The sequence below is a fragment of the Serinus canaria genome, chromosome 7, assembly GCF_022539315.1.
Source record: "Serinus canaria isolate serCan28SL12 chromosome 7, serCan2020, whole genome shotgun sequence".
Classification (NCBI taxonomy): Eukaryota; Metazoa; Chordata; class Aves; order Passeriformes; family Fringillidae; genus Serinus; species Serinus canaria.
The window spans coordinates 22,589,842-22,611,341 of NC_066321.1; the positions used below are offsets into that span (position 1 = coordinate 22,589,842).

The following is a 21,500-nucleotide window of genomic DNA, read 5'->3' on the forward strand; positions in this document are numbered from 1 at the left end:
AGTCACTGCGGCAGCCACAACCTACAGCACTGTGTGAACCCAGCACACTGACATTTCTGCAGTGACGGGAGGCACGAAGGTCTCCCCTCCAACTCTTGCAGCAATCACAGTCTGGCACTTGAGCTCAAAACCACCTCACTGCATCCAAGGAGAGCTGCAAGCTCACCTGCATGACCTTCTGCTGAATCTCCTCCAGCTGTGTGCGCTTGCTCCTCTGCCTGCAAACCTCCTGGTAGCGGGTGTACTGCTCCCTGAGGGAGTCCAGGAGCTTCATCACCTGGGGCTGAGCCAGCAGCTCATCGTCCATGGGGGACCAGGAGACCCCTCCGTCAGACCCATTGAACCGGCGCTGCTGCAGCTCAGAGAGCAACTCGTGACCTTCAGGGACACACAGAATTGTTGTGGTTAGTCTGGATTCTGAAAAAAACCCACAAAAGTTAGCCACAGTGAGATTGTCTGATTTTAAACCATCAGCAGTGCAGCATTTTTGCAGTTAATGATCTTCCATACATCGGGCACATTTAATGATACAATTTCATGCAGAGATTTGGTTGCAGTTTGTGGGGCTGGATCAATCAGTCATAAAATAGAAGAAAAGAAATGTGGTATATTTCAGATATATAAAAGAGATACTGTGACTATCACTCAAATTGACTAATGTAAGGAAAATTGAAAGCACAATCCTGAGTCTGAAACAACTCTGAAGTACTCTGATTTACTTCAAAATGGTGAGTAGCATCCAAAGTATTTCTCTCAAAAAAATTCATGTTCTTATATTGAATGAATGCTCCGGAGGCACTAAAAATCTGACTGGATAATTTTTCTGTTGTCTTTCAGGATTTCTATAGCAAGTACAACTCCTTCACAGAGAGTGTGAAGCTGAATAATAACTATTTCTTCGGTATTCTGTTCTCACCTGTCTTGCCCTTTTCTTTGTGCTCTGAAGCATCATATCAAGGTACAGACTCTCTAGAGTTCATGACTTTCATATACACAAAAATAGTATGTTTTGACTATTTAATGTTTTGCTTAAAATGTTTGAAGAATATTATTATTGTGTTGAAGTTCTCAGTATGTAAACACCACACTACAAGCTAATCCAGATCATTGATTTGTTCCTCAAAAGCTCAGTGAAACAGTTAAAATAAAACAGTGTTTGGTCACTGAAGATATGTTAGTGTGAAAGTGAAAATGTGCCAGTTGGAGATCATTAGCTCTGCAGGTCCTAAAATGGTAACATGACAGTTCACTAAAAGAAAAAACCTACCACTTGAGTAATAGTAATACCTCAAGGAAAAGGGAGAAACAAAAGACTAAGTTCAACTGCTATTATTGAGACATTCAAAATGCCAAGGGCTTTGAAAATTGCAGCAAACAACTTTAAATTACTCAGCATATATTACTATGAAATGGAAATGTCTCAAGAATTCAAATACATTTTGCTGTACTACAGCACAAACATCTTGGATTTCATCTTTTATAACACTCCACAGATAGCTGCAGAGCAAACAGACTCAGGCTTTTACAAGTTTGTTCTACTGGGGTAATTTTACTGTATTGTTTCAGCAGCAAAGAATCACAATTTTTCCAGGTAAAACCATCTTTTCAAACTAAGTTCTTATCAAATTCTATGAACCATAGATCCATATATGTGGATTTGGAGCCTGAGAAAAGAACGGTACCTGTAGTTATGGAAGACAGAAGCCCTTTATCTAAACCCTCTGTTCACAACTGTCCTTAGGAGATAAGAATTTAATTGGGGAGAGTTTAATGTCTCTTTTTCTCAGCCTTTCAGTACAGTGACTCTAACAGAGAAAGGGTGACTCTTAAACTCCCACGATTTAGCCACAGAATATGCTGAGCTGGAAAGGAGCCATAAGGATCATCCAGTCCCATGGAAGTTATGAAACTTGATACCACCAAAAAAACTCATTACCAGAATTAAGAAAACAGAGAATGCATATAAACTAATGGGCTAAGGAGCCATCTGCTTACACAAAACTGAACTGCTGTTTTGTCCAAAGTTCTTTACTATTAGACAAGAATACTCAATTAAGGCTGAAATCTAGTGACACTGTCTACAGACACTTCATGTTTTCAAAACTTCAAAGACTAGAGTCAGAAATTGTTTCACATTTTAACTCAAACCACTATTATCCCACATCTAGATGAGCTGAATGTTTACACAGAGGGCACATAAAGCCACTGTGATAAGTATTTCATGTGATCCACACATTAGTTTATAGGAGGCTATAAGGTAAAAATTCCAGGCACTCAGACTCTGATCACCACCTAACACTATGCATTACCTATTCCACAAAGACACAAATTTAAAAAAAAATGCAGTCCAAATCAACAGACTATTACACTTTATTGCAAATAGGAAATTCACCCTAGACCCAACTTGTTAAGGAATCCCAAATCATTTAATGCTGCATGGAGAGTCCAAGAAGTGAAGCATGCTTCACTTTTCTGAACAGATGATCAGCCCAGAATTAGACTGATGCAAATTGTCAGAATTGTGCAGGAAAAAGCTTTCTGTATTGTAACCATTTGGTGGCTACTGAGATGGATCCATTCTATAAGGCAAATATATTGACATCAGCTAGAAACAAAGCACTCCCAAAATTAAACATAATAGTTATGGTAATATTGTAAAGATGTTAGTGGGATTATAAGAAAAGTATTTAAAAAGACATGTTTGGAGTTCTTCCATTTCTTAGCATCACTTTTTTTAACCCAAAGACTACAGTAGCCAGTAAGGTCAATACATTGTGAAGATGGCTAAGATAAACAACTGTGGCCTCTGTGCTTCCAGTTGGGGACTGAAATGAATTATGTCACTTTACTGACCAACATTCCAATTTTTTGACTTACTATACCTGTCTGCAATACCGTCTCGGGATCAACTGATGGAAGGAAGTTCAAATCTATTGATCTTTGGAAAAAAAAAACCAAAAACAAACACATTATTAAAATTGGTATTACAGTAGCACTAAAAACTTCAGCTAAGGCTGGAACTACCTAAAGGTCTTAAAAGACTAGGGTTTTTTCTCAGTTAGTGAAGTCCTCACTTTTTTAACTCCTTAAATCAAAACACAGGTGGAGGTGCAAGTAATCAGTTGAATGAGCATCTATCTACACATACCCTCATGTACTTTGTAGTCTACATTAAAAGGGTTAACAATTCTTGACATATTTCAAGGTATTTAAGGCACATAATTTTTTCCGTGTTTTTCTGGAATTCAAATGAAATTTTATAATCCAAAAGCATTCACTTCAAAAAGTGAATCACATACCTCTCTCTTTCTTGTTGAGTTCCTTTATCACTTCCATTGTTAATTAGAGCAAGCTCATCCAGTAAAGATGTTGATTCTTTAGTGAACTTTTCAAATACCTAAAGAAGAGGAAGGTTTTGATTTAAGAAACCATTTCAGGGAGCTTTACTGAAGGCATTGGTGCAAATTCATTCAGTAGTTCCACTAGTATACTTCAGTCTCTACACAATGCAATTATTTCCCAGCATTCAGATGGTAGGGAGGAAACAACAGAAAACCAAGGTTTGTTCACAGAACACTTAAGAGCACTAAGATTCCTTAGGCAGATAGTAAATATTACACTGAATATAATGAATACTGAAAAAAATCGATATCTGCAAAATCTGTCAGATCTTAGGGACATATTTATTCTTCATTTAAGCCTTTAATAATGCTAGAGAATCAAGGCATGTTACACAACTACAGGCCAGCTTACTTGGAAGGATTAAAACAATTTTGTAAAGATTCCAGCTTCTACTCACTATTCAAATGGACCATATTGTAATGAATAAGTAAAATAAAATAAAAATGTATTGTATTATATTATATGGAAGGATTATATAGAATAAGATACCCTCATCAGTTTCATTGAATTCAGGGGTTTCTGATCTTAGATAACACCTGTACAGTCAAGACACTGTGCAGTGTTCAGACAATTCCTCTGTACCTGACTTCTGAGGGCTGGTTTTGCTTTTTAACAGAGCTGAACACAACTGGGTGTCTTATGTGACATGCACAGTAACTTGCAGGTATTTTTGCTGCTATTAAATTATTAATCAATAGCTTGCCAATGAACTTTCCTTAACTTATCTAGGACTACTTAAAATTTCAGAGGAAAGCAGGTGCCATTGCAACACACCTGGAGATCCCACCTGGAGACACACACATTTATAGAACAGATTACACAGGAAGGGAACACACTGTGTCTATGAAGATTGTTTTGAAAATTCTAGTTAATTAACTGAAAAAGCAAGTATGAAGGAAAGATTAAGAACATGCTGGAGATCTATGCATACCAACAGTTGCTTAAAATATGTGTGCTGATTAAATTTGTGCTGATTAATAATTAAAGGGTGTAGTTGCTCCTGGACATTTACTGCTTCTTGGTCTGCTGGGGAAACTGCATTGACAGAGGTTTTGGTGTAGGACAGCTTAAAACCACAGGAACCAAGACCTAAGAGATAATCCAGGAGCAACTGCAGAATCCAGGTATTTCTTCCTTGTTTTGATCTTCTCCTACAGCACCCAATTTGCCTTTATAGCAACTATACCATAGACTCAGGCTCTTCTGGAGTTAGTGTTACTAAAAGAGCTTCATTAAGGAACTGGTTGTTCAACAAATTGATGACAGTAGCTTGATCACCCCTTGAGTAAAGGCAGTGTTACTCACCACAAGACTACACACGTGACCATTTCCTACACAAATAACCATTTCAGGGCTCAAGAAGGAGACATTAAAAAAACCCAAAACCCCAAACCACAGATAACTAACCAGCCTCTTATTCAACCAATCCATGTGATCATAGGTGAGAGTTCCTCCAAAATCTTCTGTTAGTTGGCATGGCTCTATGTATCGCGTCAGCTTGTTAGCAGATACTAAAATAACCTGCAACAACAAAAGAGGTCACTTGTAGGTAATGCTCATACTTTCCTTGAGTATGTGAGAAGTGTGCCTAGAGATACTGGGCAGCTCATTCTGTGACTCAGATTTTACTGCTCAATGTCTAAATGAAATATGGCTGCAAATTAATGTGGGCCTCAACCAGACAGGTAACTCTGACATGCAGTGTTTGCCTCATGCATAATCCTGTGAGTGCATCATCTGTACCACCTTGTCTATTTACAGTGGGAAAAAGCAATGTGTTCCCTGGATATCTGTTACCCTGCTGGGAGCTGTATACCACACCATCCATTTATAGGGAATATAGCAGCAGGCTATCATACTGCAAAGCACTTGGGATTTTTACCACTCTGGCTATACTTTCAGTCCCAGAGGTGAGTTTGGGCCATGAAAGTTAAGTGCCTGCATTTACTGTGCAAATATGTTCAGCAAAAGCTGGATCAATCATACTCTTTCTATGAGTAGTCAAAAATTCAAATTTTAGTGTGGTTAAAAGCTTGAGTCGTTCACCCAGGAGACAAATCTAGCTCACCAGCTACAGGGCATACAGGAAAACACAGGTCCTGCTGGGTGGAAAACTAAATCCTTGCCTTCATTTCTGCATTCTAGAGGCTCCTGAATGAGCCTTATTCATATAAGCCTAAACCAAAAGTTGGCAGCACAGCTTGCTTGGATGACTAATATGCTAAGCCTGGAATAACTCTTGTGGAAAAACAACCAAAAACAACCTCTCTGTTGAAGCAGGCATATTGGCAATACATAGCCAGGAACAAAAGAAAGAAAGAAAAAATTTCTAAAACCCATCAAATCATCCACATACTCCTGCAGGGCACAAGAATCTGTAGAAAGAGCTAGCTAGAGAGAGACTTCTATTCCAGTTCCATTTCCCTGCAGATACTGAAACTACAGAATTCAGAGTAGCTCCAAACAAATGGTCTATTATTGCAGAGGAAAACCTTTCAGCAACATCCAAATATCCACTATTGTCCTGTGCTCTTAGTGGTACAGGGCTGCTGTAAATGGAACTGGCTAGGAGTTTCTTTAGGTCATGCCAGTAACCAGCCCAAGCCCCAGAGGAGGATTCTACATCCAAGACAGAAGAGGAAAAAAAGCCTTTGTCCTTCCTTCTTTTGGCACATTTAATAGTTTAGGTAATTTTTAACATTCATCTCTATGAGTTCATTAAAAACAGAAAATGAATTTTGGTATGGACATTCTGGTATGGGAACTAAAGCAAACAGGGCAGCTGGCTCTCATTACTGAAATATAAGTTCTGAAATGACCCAAATAGCCTGACAAAATAGATGGGACTGCATTGAGACCACTTATTTCAGATTTTTTTTTTAAATTGAGATCCTTCAGGAAGGAGAGTGGGCAAGGGATAGCCCTCAAACTTCCACTACAGAGATGTTTATCTAAAATTAAGAAATTCTGAAAGAGCAAAGCCTGCACAAAAAATATTTTAGCCATATGAAAAAATAATCTCCTGACAATAAATAAACACCCAGAAGAGATTTGATCAAAACCCAAATTTTCTACATCTTATTCAAAAAACTCTGAAAAATAGAACTTCCCCCTCATTAATGAACCTTGTTGTAACTTAAAGCATTATTTCCAAACCCTTTCATTCTCTAGGTTTCTCATTTAAAAAACACTTCTTTCTTAAACTGTTAAACTGTTCACTGGGCTAGCTGCTAAAATCCTCTGTGTACTTTTCACAGTATAAGAAAACATTTGAATTTTTGACTAGGTTATGGCAGAAATGAAAGCTCCTGAACAGAATTTAGCTCTTCTAAACCTGAGCTAGTGGCAGTGCTAACCTGACATCCTCTGTAGGCTTTAAATTAGTAAATCAGCTACCATAGATTAATGGCCCATAAGGACACAGACCAAGAGCCAAAGAAGAAAAAAATGTTGAAAAATGCCATGAGGACAGTGAGAAGACACTTCACTTTTACAGGCCTGAATTCCACTTCAAGCTCAGCAGACTTCTGCTGTCAGGTTTTCAAAATGTTTCACAATCCAAAGAGAGTAATTATATTTGACCTTTTGTGAAAATAGACATCAAAATACCACATCCTAGAAAAAGTTGTCCCTTATGAATTAGTGTTTCACCCTTGCTTTTGAATTTCACCCTTCAACACATTACCACAGGTAAAGATCAGGTAATTTAAAGTTGTAAAAGCAGAAATAACCCTGTTTGCTTGCAACTGAAATGACTTTTTGTTTTCCTTTTTTTTCCAAATCAAACCATGTAGATTCCAGAAACAGGGGGGGAAAAATGCAGCTTTCATAATCCAAAGTAAAAGCTTCTGGACAGCAGATTATAGCTGGATGTTAAAATGAAGAGCTTAAATTTCCCAAGGGAGAAACAAGTAGATCTGGACAGATGGTAAAACAGGAAAAAAAAGTATAAATTATTGAATCCTTTAATCTTTGCTTCCCTTCCCACTTGATCCACCCACTTGTGACAACAGGGACAGCTAATAAGCTGTTTTCAAACGTGTCCTGTTTGCTACTGACCAGAGCCATGCAATCATCATCTGCACTCAGCTCTTTTCAAAACCTGCTAGCAGCTCTCATCCTTGCTCTGCTTACAATATTGTCCTGCTAAATCCTTGTGAAAGCCTTTAAAGGAATACCTCAGAACAGTGCTTTGGGAAAAGCAGAAGTGCTGTATTTTTTAATAAAATCAAAACAACCTTTGTGAAAGCTGTCAAGCAAAAGAAGAAAGACAAAGCTAAAAACATGGACTGCAAAGTCTTGTGCCTTAAGTGCAAAATCCTATTTCTCAGCAGTGAAAAGATATGATTTTGACTCATGCAAGATGTATCTTTTGTAATAAAAAAGCTTTAAATACTGTTTGCAGTAAGCTGACCTCTCTATGTCATTTGCTGTTTTCTGCAATTGTCATTGATCATCTACAAGGAGACAGAGGCAGAAGTCAAGATGAGAGAGGAATTCTAGATATTCAAGAGGACATGTATAATTGTCCCCAAAATGTTAAATACATCCATCTGAACTTGCTTTCTCTCTTAAGGGAAAAAATGAAAAAGCTCTTTAAAACAAATGTTACAGAGTCAAACCCAGGAGCTACTTGAGAACAGGAGGCTGTAAAATTTCAGTAACAAGGAGCTTTCCTGAAGTGTGTAATTCCAGAGCAGCCACACTACTGGATCTGAAAAGGAACAGTTACTTTCCAAAAGAGAACAATACACATGTCCCTTGAGAACACAAAATTCAAACAAGTGCAATCTAAATATGATCTTCATTGCCACAGAACTGTAAAGCAAAGACATTCTCCTCCTGAGGAGAATAATCCTATTTTTTGATGCCAAATACTATTCCAATCCATTTTTTGAAACACTATTTGATCAAACGCTGAGTAGCATAGGGTATTATTTGTTTAATATGGAACACTAATCTAAACAAAGATCATTTTCTTTCACATTACACCAAGAAACACTAGGTCAATATTTGTCTGGCCAGTGCCAGAGAAATCTGTCACACTAGAATCACAGGAGCAGCTGGCAGAACCTCGATAAACACAAGATGAACTCCACTGCCAGGAACTGCCTCCTCCACTTGTGGCTTTACCCACTCACCCACCTTACCCCCTCCAGAGCTCACAACAATTGGCACACTCTCATTCTTACATCCCAGAAAAAAGAAAACAGGCAAAGATTCCTGATTTTTCAACACGCTTTCTTTGGACAGAATTCAGGATGTGACATAAATGCAGGCTTACATGCCCCAGCCCCACACAGACAATTGCCTAATTTGCCCAAGAACCCATTGCCTCCCATATTAAAATAGCAACAGAGATGCATACAGATGAAAAGAGATGCAATTAAATAAACAATTCTGACTGGACCTCCTACATGCATTTTTAGGAAAGTCCACAAAAGCTATCAATTCTGGCCTTAAAACACTGAACTGAAATTGGACAAAAGTCAGATACTTCCCACAAAGTGTTATTCATTCTTTATTCTGTGGAGCAATACTCTGCTCATTAGCATAATTCTTAAAAGGTAAATTAGAGACTTGAGACTTTTCAGAGCAGATGCTGCAGATAAATTATCCTGAGAAATTTCTGACACTCTTTACTAGAGAGTTAGAGCTGTCAGCTGCTACAGTAGAAGTGTGAAGTATTTAGAACTACTCAGACTTTGGACTTCAGGATTATAAAGATCCTTATGCTACACACTCTAATTTTTTCAACTAATTCATAGTAGTTCACCACCCAATTTATCCTTTCTCTTATTCCTTTTTTTTTCATGCACTTAATTTCTATTCTCCAAATCCTCAGTGAACTTTGAAACTTTTAAAATTTTGCTCCCTGATTTCCACAGGAACATCAAGCACATCCTCTTCTTTCCTGCTCCTGACAAACTGATTTTCAAAGTACTGATCTAGTATCTAAATCAGGCTCAGAGATGATTTTTGCTCCAAGTTCCTAAAGTGACTGACATGTGTGAAATAACCCCACCAATCTATAGGTATTTTTGAGTACAAATTTGTACATTTCTTCTATTTTTTGGTAAATTTTTTCTTCCAGTTATGCTTGCTGTTCTCATAAGAGAAGCTCACTCTCAAATACAACACACAACACCTACTAAAAGAGTGATTTGTTTCACATTGCTATGTAGAGTATGTTAATAAAAAAGCAAAAAGCTCCACCTCCCAACTCTCTAAAACAGCATTTTTACAGTCAAATCCTGTTCTTCAGTCTTTTAAAGCATTAACAGTATTAAGCATTACAGTGTCATATATGCAACATTTCAGCTGAAAGACAGTTTCATGACAATTAAGACAACTCTCCTCTTATGAAGCATGGCACAGGACCAGATAAAACTGCTTCAATTAACACATGAACTGATTGCTAATGAGGGAGGAATGAAGTTACAGAAGAAAGTTCTGCTGGAGGACAAATGGGAACTGTCCTGAGGCAGGTCCAAAACCAACACTAATACTAACCAGAAATAAAGATATGAACTTTTTCTCAGCTGAATCAGCCCACCTCTTTGTACTTATCCACCCAGTACTGTTTGATCTCAGTTCCCACATTTACTTTCAGTGTTTTGCAACTCATCATCACCACATCTCACTCTGAAGCAGAGGATCTCTGCTTCAGAAAGGAAGACACTGAGATTAATGGCTTCATATGGAATATTAAAAGCAAGGTATTAAGAACAGATCAGGTAGTAGGAAATAGGAGGCAGATGTGATGCTCCATTAGAAATCACAGTTACACAGCATTTGCTTCACATAAAATGAGATTACACCCAAGTGAATAAAAAGATTTCGTATTTTAATTACAATTTTTAGTTCCTAATTATTTCACTGGCACAAAACCAATCCTGAATTTTCCTAGTAGTTACACAGCTCTAACCCATGACCCAAAACATGAGTTGGGTGTTGTTTGTTTTTACTGCCAGTAATGCAAAATTGTGCAGCTGTAGATCTGTGCCCGAGCTGGAGCCTTCCAGAGCCTTATCAGTGCTCTGCACTCCTCTTTGGGACAGAGGAAAGATACACTCCTGTCTGGGACACAAATATTTGGAACTCAGAGAAGGTGGGTCATTTCCACTGGAACAGTTTTCCTGACTGCAACCAAGTAACAGAAACCAAAAGGTTTGGTTGCATAATTCCAGTGGTCTATGCCAACAATGCCAACGTGATTATTAGCACAGAACATGCTCTATAAAATTACTAAGATTACTAAATTAAAGGATTATCATTTCATGACAGTTAGCCAAACCTTAGAGTAAAACAAAAAATCCTTTTATTATCACAGTCATGTAAAATTATCCCTGCTTTGTTGATATATTTTCTGTAAGCTTTCTGCTTATTTGTCTAAAAATGCATTCTAGCTGAGTCATGTTAAAGAAAAACCCAGGAAGAATCTTCTGCAAGGATTAATTTCCAACCTAGCAACCCCATCATACCTACACTAAGTGCTACCATGTCACATACTTTCATACCACAGCTTCAAAGACTTCCTGAACTTAACAAGAACTTTATTTACAGGAGTTTAGCTGGGAAAGAGAGCCTAAATCACTCAGCAGCATTTTCTAAAGAGGGGCTTTGCCTTTATTAAGGCTGCTCTCTGGACTCTGACATTTACCTTGTGTTGTGAAAGATCTGTGTGAAACTGAACATTGCAAACTTCAGTCACTGTCTAACCAGCAGCTCTTAAATCATATTTTTGATAGTTCAGAGGCTTTTTAAATTGTCATCTTGGATGTGGCTCCAAGCAATATGCCAGTTTATAAAAGTGGGCACCACCACTCTCATGTTTTTGATTAAAGACACCCTGACTGGGCTGCATGCTGCATGCCTGCTGTAGTTCAAACAAGATTAGCTTAAAAAATGAGTGGGAAGTTTGATGACACAGATATTTTCTAAAAAGACAGGGAAAATTGAGGTTTCCACCAATCTCCCAGACAGAGATAACAAGGGAAGTGCTAACATTAACTTGTAGCCTCTCGTACACACTCTGCCTCACAACTCAGAACAGTGTCAGCTTGTATTTGGCAAGGGATCTATAACCTGCTCCTGATGTCAAAGAACTCACAAAATGAGAGAAGATGAATGCAATACCAACAAGAAATTTGTCAGAATGGTTACAGCTGATGGAGGGACACCACAGACCATATATCTCTACAGCCTAATAGAGAAATCATGAAAAATTTCACACTAAATCCTGTACAACTGTTTCTGACTCAAAACACCCACAATATGCATTTTCTTGCTAAGCAAAGAATTAAATACCACACACTTTTAAGTTAAAAATACTCAAGGAAGAAAGTCTCATTAAAAATTGAAAAAGTTAAAAACCCACAGTGATTTGTTAAGGTTATCCACAAAGCATCAGGAACACAGCTATTTTGAAGACACTTTTTGCCATCCAATTATATCAGTATTTCAGAAACAGTATTTTTGACTGAAGTAGAGAAAAGCTCAACATACCTCAAAGCCAAGTCTATCTTTTTCTTTCCAAAAGCAGAAATGTGTAACCTTCTTATCCCAAAATTCATCTGGCTTTACTACACAAACAAGTGACACCTCAGCTGGAACAACATTCTGCAAAACAAATGAAAAAAATAAGAAAAACATTCAAGATTAAACCTTCATTTACCACAGAACTGAATTCTACTGAGATTTCATCATCTACACGAGAATGCAAAAATTGCAGGCAGAAATTCAAGTCTGCTTCATCTTCATCACATTTGGTCCATCCTGGTTCATGACATTGCACAAGATTTAACAGCAAAAGGTGTCAAAACTGAAAAGAAAATACAACCTCTTTATTCCTAGTCCTAAGGACATACCATTAGTCTATGCTATGTGTTAGTACAGAAGAAATGAACTATTGGCTAGACTTAATTTATGGTAGTTCATTAAAATGATAAAAAATGTTAAAACCAGAGTTTTCCACCAATGTTATCTTCTAAGTAGAAGGAAAGAGTAATCATAAAGCTAGGAAAAATTGTATATTTGTTATCAGATTACATGTCAAGATTATATCCTATACTTCCCCAGTACATATTACTTAGGCTAAAATAAAAAGGTTGAATATTGACATTTCAACATATTAACTCATTAAAATACTACCAGGAAAACATTTCTCAGACTAAATCAGTAATTCCATCTGCTGAGTTGATTTTATGATGTCACACTGAATGTACATCAAGGAACAAAGACTGTTGATTACTCCAAACTCATCAACTATAGCAATAAGTAAAAGTTAATCAGAGGAGTGATATAAAGGTGGCACAACCCATGGGATTTCTCTTTAAATACCTGATTTTATTAATAAAAAATTAATTCAGAAGAAGTTAAAGAAATCAGCAACAAAAAACCCGAATTCATTCTTGCACCGTTTAACGAATACACAAAAACGATTTACAAGTATTCAATATTTTGAACACAGAAGTGGTTTTGAGAACTACAAATGATGAAGCAGACAGAAATCTCATATGACCTGCACAAGTGATCAATTCACATAGGAAAATCTTCTTTATTGCTTCCTTCTCAAACTCAAGACACAGATGTGCAACTCATGTTTCTGCAAGCTTTGAGTGCTGCCAGGGAAATAAGGGTGTGGGCAAAGAGCTGGCCTTCCCCACTGGCTGCAGCTCCCACTGAACCTCACAACCACACAGTGGCTGAAGCAAAACCCAGTCAAGATCATTATCTGAACACAAGGGATTCAAATCCTCTAACTCTATTAATAGGAAAACCATCTTAGTCAAGAATAGGTGAAAGACACCTTGACACAGACTTCAAAACCCAGAAGCAACAATGACCCAGCAAGACAAAAAAAAAAAAGAAATTATTCCTATTTGACACACTTTCTGAGACTTCACCTAACTCTGAGAGGAAAACTACTCTGATAAAGAGGAACCATCTGTGCAGTAAAAAAGGCAGTAGTCTGAGTGTTCTAATGTGTTAGAAATGCTGTATCTCACATTTTCTTTGACCATAATCTATACTGTCCACCAGAAATAAGACTCTACTTGTAAGCCCACAGTTCTGAAGAGTTAAAATCATATTTTTTAGATTTTTTTTTAATTGGAAATTGTCACTTTTCTTCTTCTCCTACTTTCTGAAGTACACAGAACATAATTTGTGATTGGAACCATGATCCACAACTAAGTCAACTACACCCTATTGCAAAGGAACCCAGGCAGTACAGCAGATATTGCACCAAAACCTGCTCAGCTGCAATATCTGTGTGACTGCAGCCCTGCACACATTCCTACTGCTCATAGCTGGTGATGCCAGGAGCATATCTGTGCACTTTTTTAACTAAACCTCCATTTCAGAAGAAGGTCTGCAATTGAGTGTTCTCAGCATGTAAAGAATTTGTCTCTGACTTGAGTGAGCTGTAGCATCTGCTTTTCAGAATTTGTTCCTGCTGCACAGAACTCACCACAGAACCACATTTTAAGGAAATTACTGTCTCTACACCACCACAGCCAATAGGTTCACATCCATAAATCTGACCAGTCAACTGTGAATATATAAATATTTATTTACCTGCAGCATTAACACAACTGTCTTTACCACGTTCCACTGAGATTTTCTGCCATCCACTATCACAGTGAATCCTCGAGCTTTACACTTCTCACTAAAAGAAAAAACATTTAGAAAAACATTTCAAGCCTCCTGTAAAATACAACTACATAGCCTTTTCCTTATAGAAACACTGTCTTATAAACTTAAAGTTTACTCATTTATAAAATAATTTCCAATTTTAATGCTCCAGAATATTATTAGATATTACAAATTACAATTTTTCTGTAGACTGAAATGTATCTCATAATACAAGTATTTCTTTAAACTGTAGCAACTCTGAAAAGGTCTCATAACCATTGATCTCTTTCCTGAGGATTTTGTCAAGTTAATTTTCAGTGTCATCAGGAAGACAAAAGGATGTCAGTTTTTACAGGGAGCATCCAGAAGAGAGCTTGCAAGTGAGCCCATGGTTTAACATTAGTTACCACACTAGATATCATGTCCCAGGTTGAAATTCTTGTGTTGGCAAAGTTATAAGCAAATAAAATCCATGACATTTAGGAGTGGTAGGAAAGCATTATGTAATCTTTCCTAAATCTGCAATTACAAAACAAAGCTACTTCTGTGATCTCCTTAGCTTACAAAAAACAAGGCATGCAACAGTAAGCATTATGTTTCACAACAAGAAATTAACTGTTATTTATTTCATGTTGGGCTTCATTAGGTATGGGTGGAAACCACATTTACCCTGATGCCAAAAAAAAAAAAAAAAAAAATAAAAAGGGTAAAAACAGAACTTTATAGCCTATTTAGGAAAAAATAATTCAACTTGGCTGTTTAAACAGTCCATGAATGAAAGCTTTTGGTTTTAAGGAACCTCTAAGATCACACACATGATTTTTCTGGAAGAAGTCTGAACATTCAGGCTTCACTATTTCCAATCTAACCAACTCAAAAGGCACAATGCTACTGCTTTGAAGAATGAGGTGAAGAGTATTACTGCAGCATCTTGGGACACAACTTCTTTGGGCTCACCAGAATCGAGCAGTATCAGCATCTGCTCCTCTACTACAAACCCTGCCAAATCCAACAAAATACACAACCAATCAAATTCAGAAGTGACCTACCACTTCTAGAAAGGTTAGCCAATGCAAGTGTTTGTCTGTAAGTTAAAATGAAAAGTAAAAAGCTTGGTGGTTTGAGCCACAATAGAGAGAATACAACAAAGGATGATGTCTGTTTAGTATGAACAGACATCATCATAATGTTGCCACTTTTATTCTTCTTCTGTTCTGAACAGACCTCTTCAGAATCTGAGAATTTTAAATACCATCAAAGAAAGGCATAACAGTATACTTCAAAACTAGGAATAAATTGTCTGAAATTTTAGAATGGCTTTACACACATATTCCAAAGGAATTCTACCCAAGACACTTTAAGCAGTTATGCCTCTCAAATTTTGGATACAGCCAGCAATCCACTCTAGGCTGCAGATCTCAAACCAGTTGTAGTTACATCATATACCACACACAACTGAATTAAAAGTCAAACATATTATGTTACCTTACACATAGAACTTGAGGAAAAAAGCAGATTTAATGTTGCTTGGACAGCTATCTGGGTTTGGGACAATATCCCAATATCCCTCCCCTCAGCGCTATTTTCCCCAAACACTGATCAGCAAGTCTTTCCAGAACAAAAAAAGAGAAGTGCTTAGGCCAAAGTTTGCATTTCCCACTGAAAAACAACATGTGAACCAAAAGGACAATGATTTTTCCATATTGCCACCATAGAAGAGAGGTCATTTTTTCCACAACTGACACAGAGCATTAAATATGGGAACACTGACTTCGCTTTCAAACAGATTTCCCAGTTTCTACTGAGTACAAAGAGCACTTTGGTTCAGCTTTTAGACAGTTATTGTTGCACTAATGTATGTGAAGACATACATCAGGATGAGACTGTGGAATAATTAATGCTTACTAGAACAAGAATGCCTGCATCTGTTCCACAAATACAGCCAAGTCCTTAAGTCAATGACATGACTTGTGTGGATGACCATTTGGTGTTTCACCACTTTACAAAAGACAACAAGCTGTTCAAAAACCCCTAAAACTTACACAATTGAAATGTTTTGCAGTATATTCATATACTTCCTGATGTTTTACTTTTAAATAACCTGAATTTATTCTTTACTTCTCTCTCACCAGGATTTTTAAAAGTCTAATCTCCCAAAAAAACCCCAGCACTGGATCCCTTAACTATGTTTTATAAACATTTATAGATTAAAATGTGCAAAGTACACTGGATATCTTTAGTTATGCCACTGTTGCTCCGTTTCCAGAAGAGAGATTTGAAAAGATATAAAAACAGACATTCATCTGAGAGGCTCCTTTTATTTATAAAGCAGTGGCACATGACAGAAAAAAAATTATTATAAAGATCAATCCCTGGATCTTAAGAAAACAGAAATACAGGTAACTAAGCCAGGATCAAAAACTGTCACTATAAGCTGTCAGTGGCACATGCACAGAATTTGAACAACAATGATTTTACACAAGCTATGGGTGACAGGATACTCAGGTTGTTAGGCAGCATATTTAGGCAGTACCACAAGCTGCTCACTAGCTTCAGTAAGACTGTATATTTTTAACTTAGTGCACTTTTAAACTGGAGCCTCATAAGCTACAAAGCTTAAAGCATGTAGCACAGAAAGGGCAATGGGCAATGCTGCCCTTGCAAGCTTGGGAGTTTGGTTTGAATGGCTCATTAATTCACTTAGCAATTTAAGTGCATTGTCATTAAAAAGAAATTATGAGAAAAGCTATCCCAAGAAAGGAGAAGACAAGGACACAGAAAAGCCTTAGTACATATCCCTTAGCTTACTGGGATGTGTGTTTCTAACTCAGACAGTATCACATTCTAAACAAACATTTACATAAAATTAATTTGGTAAAGAAGAGCAAATAGAATTAAAAACAACAGAGAGTTCCCTTCTAAAATTGGAAATAAAAAAACCCCCAGCCCTGAACAGAATGCCTTCTAAATCACCTTGGTATACTTAGAAGATAGTCTAGTGTGACACTCAGCTCATCCATGCTCGTCTGTTCAAGGCATAATGGAATCGTCAGAATGAGGCCACTTCTTCTGTCCTTCCCTCCTGTTTCAGAAAGAAAAAGCAATTACAAAGTTCATGGGATGAGGTTGAAGCAGAAGAAATACTTTGCAGTTAAATGGTCTCAAACTTCATCACAAAAGCAATCTTTGAAGCTGCTGTGAAAACCTCAGCTGGTATTTCACCTCTCAGTTGTGAAGGTTCACTCACCACACGGATATTTAAAATATCAGCAGGGTACCAGAGCACAGCCCACATCCAGAGCTGTCACAATTTTTCATCTAATACTTTCAATATAAACAACACAAGTGTTCCAGAAGCATTTTTTTTTTTCATTTTTACATTATAGAATTACAATGCATCTCCTAGTCCTTCTACACTTCCAGCCTATCAGAAATGTAGTTCACTCCCAAGCTGAGTGTGTCCCCAGAAGCTCCTGGAAAAGGAGAACTTTCCTGCTCCAACTGACTGCTACAGGAGGATCCTGTACCACACAGGCTGCCCACGGCACATGCCCTAAATTGGCACTTCCTTCAAACACAGAGCAATTTCTAGACCTATTTATAAACAGCTAACAGTCACCTTGCAATTAAGATTTGTATTTCCAACCGCTTGCTTTAATCTTCATCTGCATTTTCAAACCTTTCTGGAAAAACTTATACAAACAATATTAGAAACAGTAAATTTTGATATATTATCTATTTTATTAAGGAAAAAACCACAACATACTTAAGCACATGTAGGAGTCAATTACTAAACAATCTTGTCTATATTTTAGAAAAAACTGCACAAAGACATCTATAATCACAAGTTTATTTGGGTAAAAATCAAGCAAAGTGGATTCCTATAATCTGAGAAAGAACATTTTTATTCTCAAACTGGTTTTCACATGGCTAAAGCAATTAAATTAAGCTTTTGCTTCATAAAGTTCTTCAGTAGAACTGAAGTTCCATCTAATGAGTAAGAACAACTTTTTACAGAACAGTAACAGCCGTGCAGAAACAAGAAAAGGCACAAGCACAGCAATGCTTGCAGACTCATATACATATGTTGACACAACTTGATAAGAATTCTCCCCATGCAGGAGGTGGATGCAAGATAATGAACTAACACTGTTTACACAACATATGTTAGAATCTTAATTGCAACAGGCCTTTTTTCCTTGATTCCAAAGCTGTGCAAGCACTCTAAATTTGGAGTTTTAAAGATCCACTAATACACAGATATTTTCCACATCTTTGTGAAGAACCTACTGCTTTCAGTGGTCCACTGCAGTAGCTGTGTTCCCACCCCTTCCTCTCTTTTGTGAGAGAATTGTTGCAGGAAAACAGCAACACACTTTTTATAACTGTATTTCTAAACTGAAGAATTGAAGAGTGGTGCTGTAGGAGAAAGGACAAATGGACAGATGCTTCAAGCAGAAGCAATCTACAGCAAGTTATTTACAGACTGTCCACCCTTCTGTTTCTGAATGGCAAAAAGCCTGAAAACTGGAGTGAAGAAGCAGAGAAAAAGCAAAAATGCTTGGATTTAAACAGCATTTGCTGAACTGACTGGACAAAGCACAACCCAAATCCCAGAAATATAATCTCTTGACATTTCACAAAAAGACCAGAATGTAGAGGGTGATCTTGTCCCCCAGTGAGTTGCAGCTGTTTCAGTTGCTGAAGATTGGAGGTGGGCCTGATCTTAACAGGCCACACCTGCAATCAATAAGAACTAGTGCTAGGTAAGAGTAAGGAAAGAGGAGTGAGGAGAGTCAGATTGCTGTGAGGACCTGGAGAAGTCAGTGTGTAGAGGAGCTGCCTGTATCAAGACGGTATGAAGCTCAGATAATATGAAATCCTCATACGATGATGATAGAACCTTTGCTATCTAAGACAACAAGAATAATTATCTAAATTATTATTTCATGACAAGTCATCTTGTGTAACAACTGACAGGTTTTTCCTCCAGCTTGTAAACACTGCTAAGGAAACCAAGTGATAGCATAAAAAAAAAAAAGATTTTTTTTTTTTTTAATTTTTTTTTTTTTTTAGTTCATTTTGCACCAAAGGGGTTGTTCAAGGCTTTTTGTTGACTTAGGAGCTTGCCTTTTCTTCTGTGCCATGTGTAATGACTTATCAGCATGAAAACTACACCAAGCCATGGATTTCCATTAGAAACCACTGATTTGCTCCCAGAAAAAGGCAGGATCAACATTATTTGTACCAATTTAACTCAAAAATGACAACAGACTTCAGCACATATACGCTGCAGGACTTTGCTAAAATACTATTTTTCTGAATATATGTTTTTAGTCATTAATGAAACTACTATGAAACTATACAGAGTAAAACTGATGTAAAGAGACATGATGAACTGATTTGTGTCTGTCAAGTTACTTGACTTACACTGGAGAATGCTAAAAAAATCCTTCTGCATCAAGCTTTGCCATTCACTCAATTAAAGCACCCATTAATACTAACCAATTCCAAAATGATCAAACCTACTTAGAAATAGATAGGCCCAAAATGGTTCCTAGCATTTAAAATGCCACTCAGTAAATTACTTTCCACTAAGAATGTCTGCATTTCCAAACAGATCAGGCAGCTTTAATAGCAATTTGAAAATGCACTCTAGTTAATGAGAATATCCCCTTGCAATATAATGCAGAACAGCCACTACACATCTGCTGTTACTGTGGAAGAACTGTCCCAGGCTTTAATGTGAGCTGAGGTTTAGGGATTTGATTGCTTGTTTTTAAAAAGGAATTGTTAGATTTGCAATTGCTGGAGACGGTGGGCAAATTTAAAGCAAAATAAATTCCATTAACTAAAAGAGCAGGTTTCACTTCTCAGGTGATTGAAGCAGGCTAAACTAGACTGGCTAAAAACAAACTAAAATAGACTAAACCAGAAGAATATTTATGGCAACACTTGTCAGTTTTTTCAAGTTGACAAGCCTTCTGTAAGTTACCTACTGACACTAGATCAGACAAACACCAGGAACTAACACAGCTAAACAGCAGTCAAACCAGCAAGGGATTGTCATTTTGTCATTCACCATTTGAAGCATTTCCTTTTTTCTGGCAGAGGGAGGAGAAAAAGTCATCTTCAAGATAAGATTCAGGAAGTTTTAATAAATACAGTGATAATTAAAGCTTTCCCTGAATTAAGTAATTGGCAATAATCAAACTGTGCCAATGCATGGCTAATTCTGCTCCCATGTGTTTCTATGATGGAGAAAAGGAAAGAAAAATTTTCTACAGAAAATCCTGAAATGATTCACTTTTCTAAAACCAAAAAACCAAACCAGCAAGGATTATTTTTGGATGTCTATTAAATCATCAGTCTCTAACATATAGACTGAATATTCTTGAAAATTTTGCAAGTTGAGCTACAGGCTACAGCAAAACCAAGTCCTAAACACAAACACCAACAGATAAAGCTACTAGATAAAGGGTTCCAGAGATTCTTTTGGAATATGTCAAAGCACTAGCCAACAACACATTTTTGTTAAATACATCCAGCAAATAAAACTAACCAACTTAAATATCCCATCCAAATTATGCAGGGTGGAATCAGTTGAGGAAAATTGAAATTGTACCTGAAAGAAATGCCAGTTTTTTCTTCAGAATGGGTAATATTACTGACGCTTCCATTCTACTTCAGATACTTTTCTCAGCTCTGAAACACAAGAAGTTGAAGTTGTCAGGCATGGGAAATCAGTTACAGTGTTTCACAGTGTTACACTTCAGGATTCTTCTGAAGGAAGAACACAACACTGTAACCAAAATCTAAAATACTGTAAAAACTTAAGAAAAAACATCATTATAGGCATTATTCATACAAACATTTAATTAAAGATTTCTTTTCCCTCACTGGGGGGGGACAAACAGTCCAAAAAAAAACCAAAGCAGAATCTCAACCAAGGACAAGAAGATAATTTATATAAATTATTATTTATAAAAATTATAATATAATTTATATAAATCCCATTTCCCAACCCCAATACACTACAATTAATTTTCAGGTAGGTCATCTGTTTGCTCATTCAGATGTAAAATAAGTGCAAATAAGACTGTGTTTTTGCACAGTCTGCCTGGTATTACCAAGAACATAATAATTACCTAAATATGTTATGCTACATTTCTGTCAGGACACTGCCATTACCCTGCCATTAGCAGGGCTTCAGTTGAAGAAAAACATCCAACAGCTGGATAACTACGTCCTACCTATAATCCATGCCCAGAAATGCTCCTGCTTCTCTTGCCTCCTCTTCCCCTCATGCAGTTTTTATTGCACTGTGAACTGCAATTCACCACGATGAAGCTTTTTTGCCTCCCTGACAAATCCAGAGGATGCCTGAACTGCAAGCTCCTCTTCCAGCCAACACAAAGTAGGAACTGGCCTCTGCTTGTAACTTTCTGAGGTCCTGCTTC

General features: G+C 37.2%; 1 protein-coding gene across 3 annotated transcripts in view; it reads right to left on the minus strand.

Moving 5' to 3' along the window:
* Nucleotides 1-21,500, minus strand: part of SESTD1 (SEC14 and spectrin domain containing 1) — a 49,997-nt gene that overhangs the window by 17,301 nt on the left and 11,196 nt on the right. For all 3 annotated transcript variants that reach the window (XM_018911586.3, XM_009088033.4, XM_050976838.1), the window contains 8 exons: nt 20,666-20,745; nt 17,014-17,122; nt 13,984-14,074; nt 11,911-12,024; nt 4,810-4,923; nt 3,300-3,397; nt 2,883-2,938; nt 167-378 (listed from right to left, as the gene is read on the minus strand). In XM_018911586.3, the coding sequence (XP_018767131.1) occupies nt 167-378; nt 2,883-2,938; nt 3,300-3,397; nt 4,810-4,923; nt 11,911-12,024; nt 13,984-14,074; nt 17,014-17,122; nt 20,666-20,720 (849 nt within the window). In that variant the 5' untranslated portion in view covers nt 20,721-20,745. The remainder of the gene's footprint in view (nt 1-166; nt 379-2,882; nt 2,939-3,299; nt 3,398-4,809; nt 4,924-11,910; nt 12,025-13,983; nt 14,075-17,013; nt 17,123-20,665; nt 20,746-21,500) is intronic.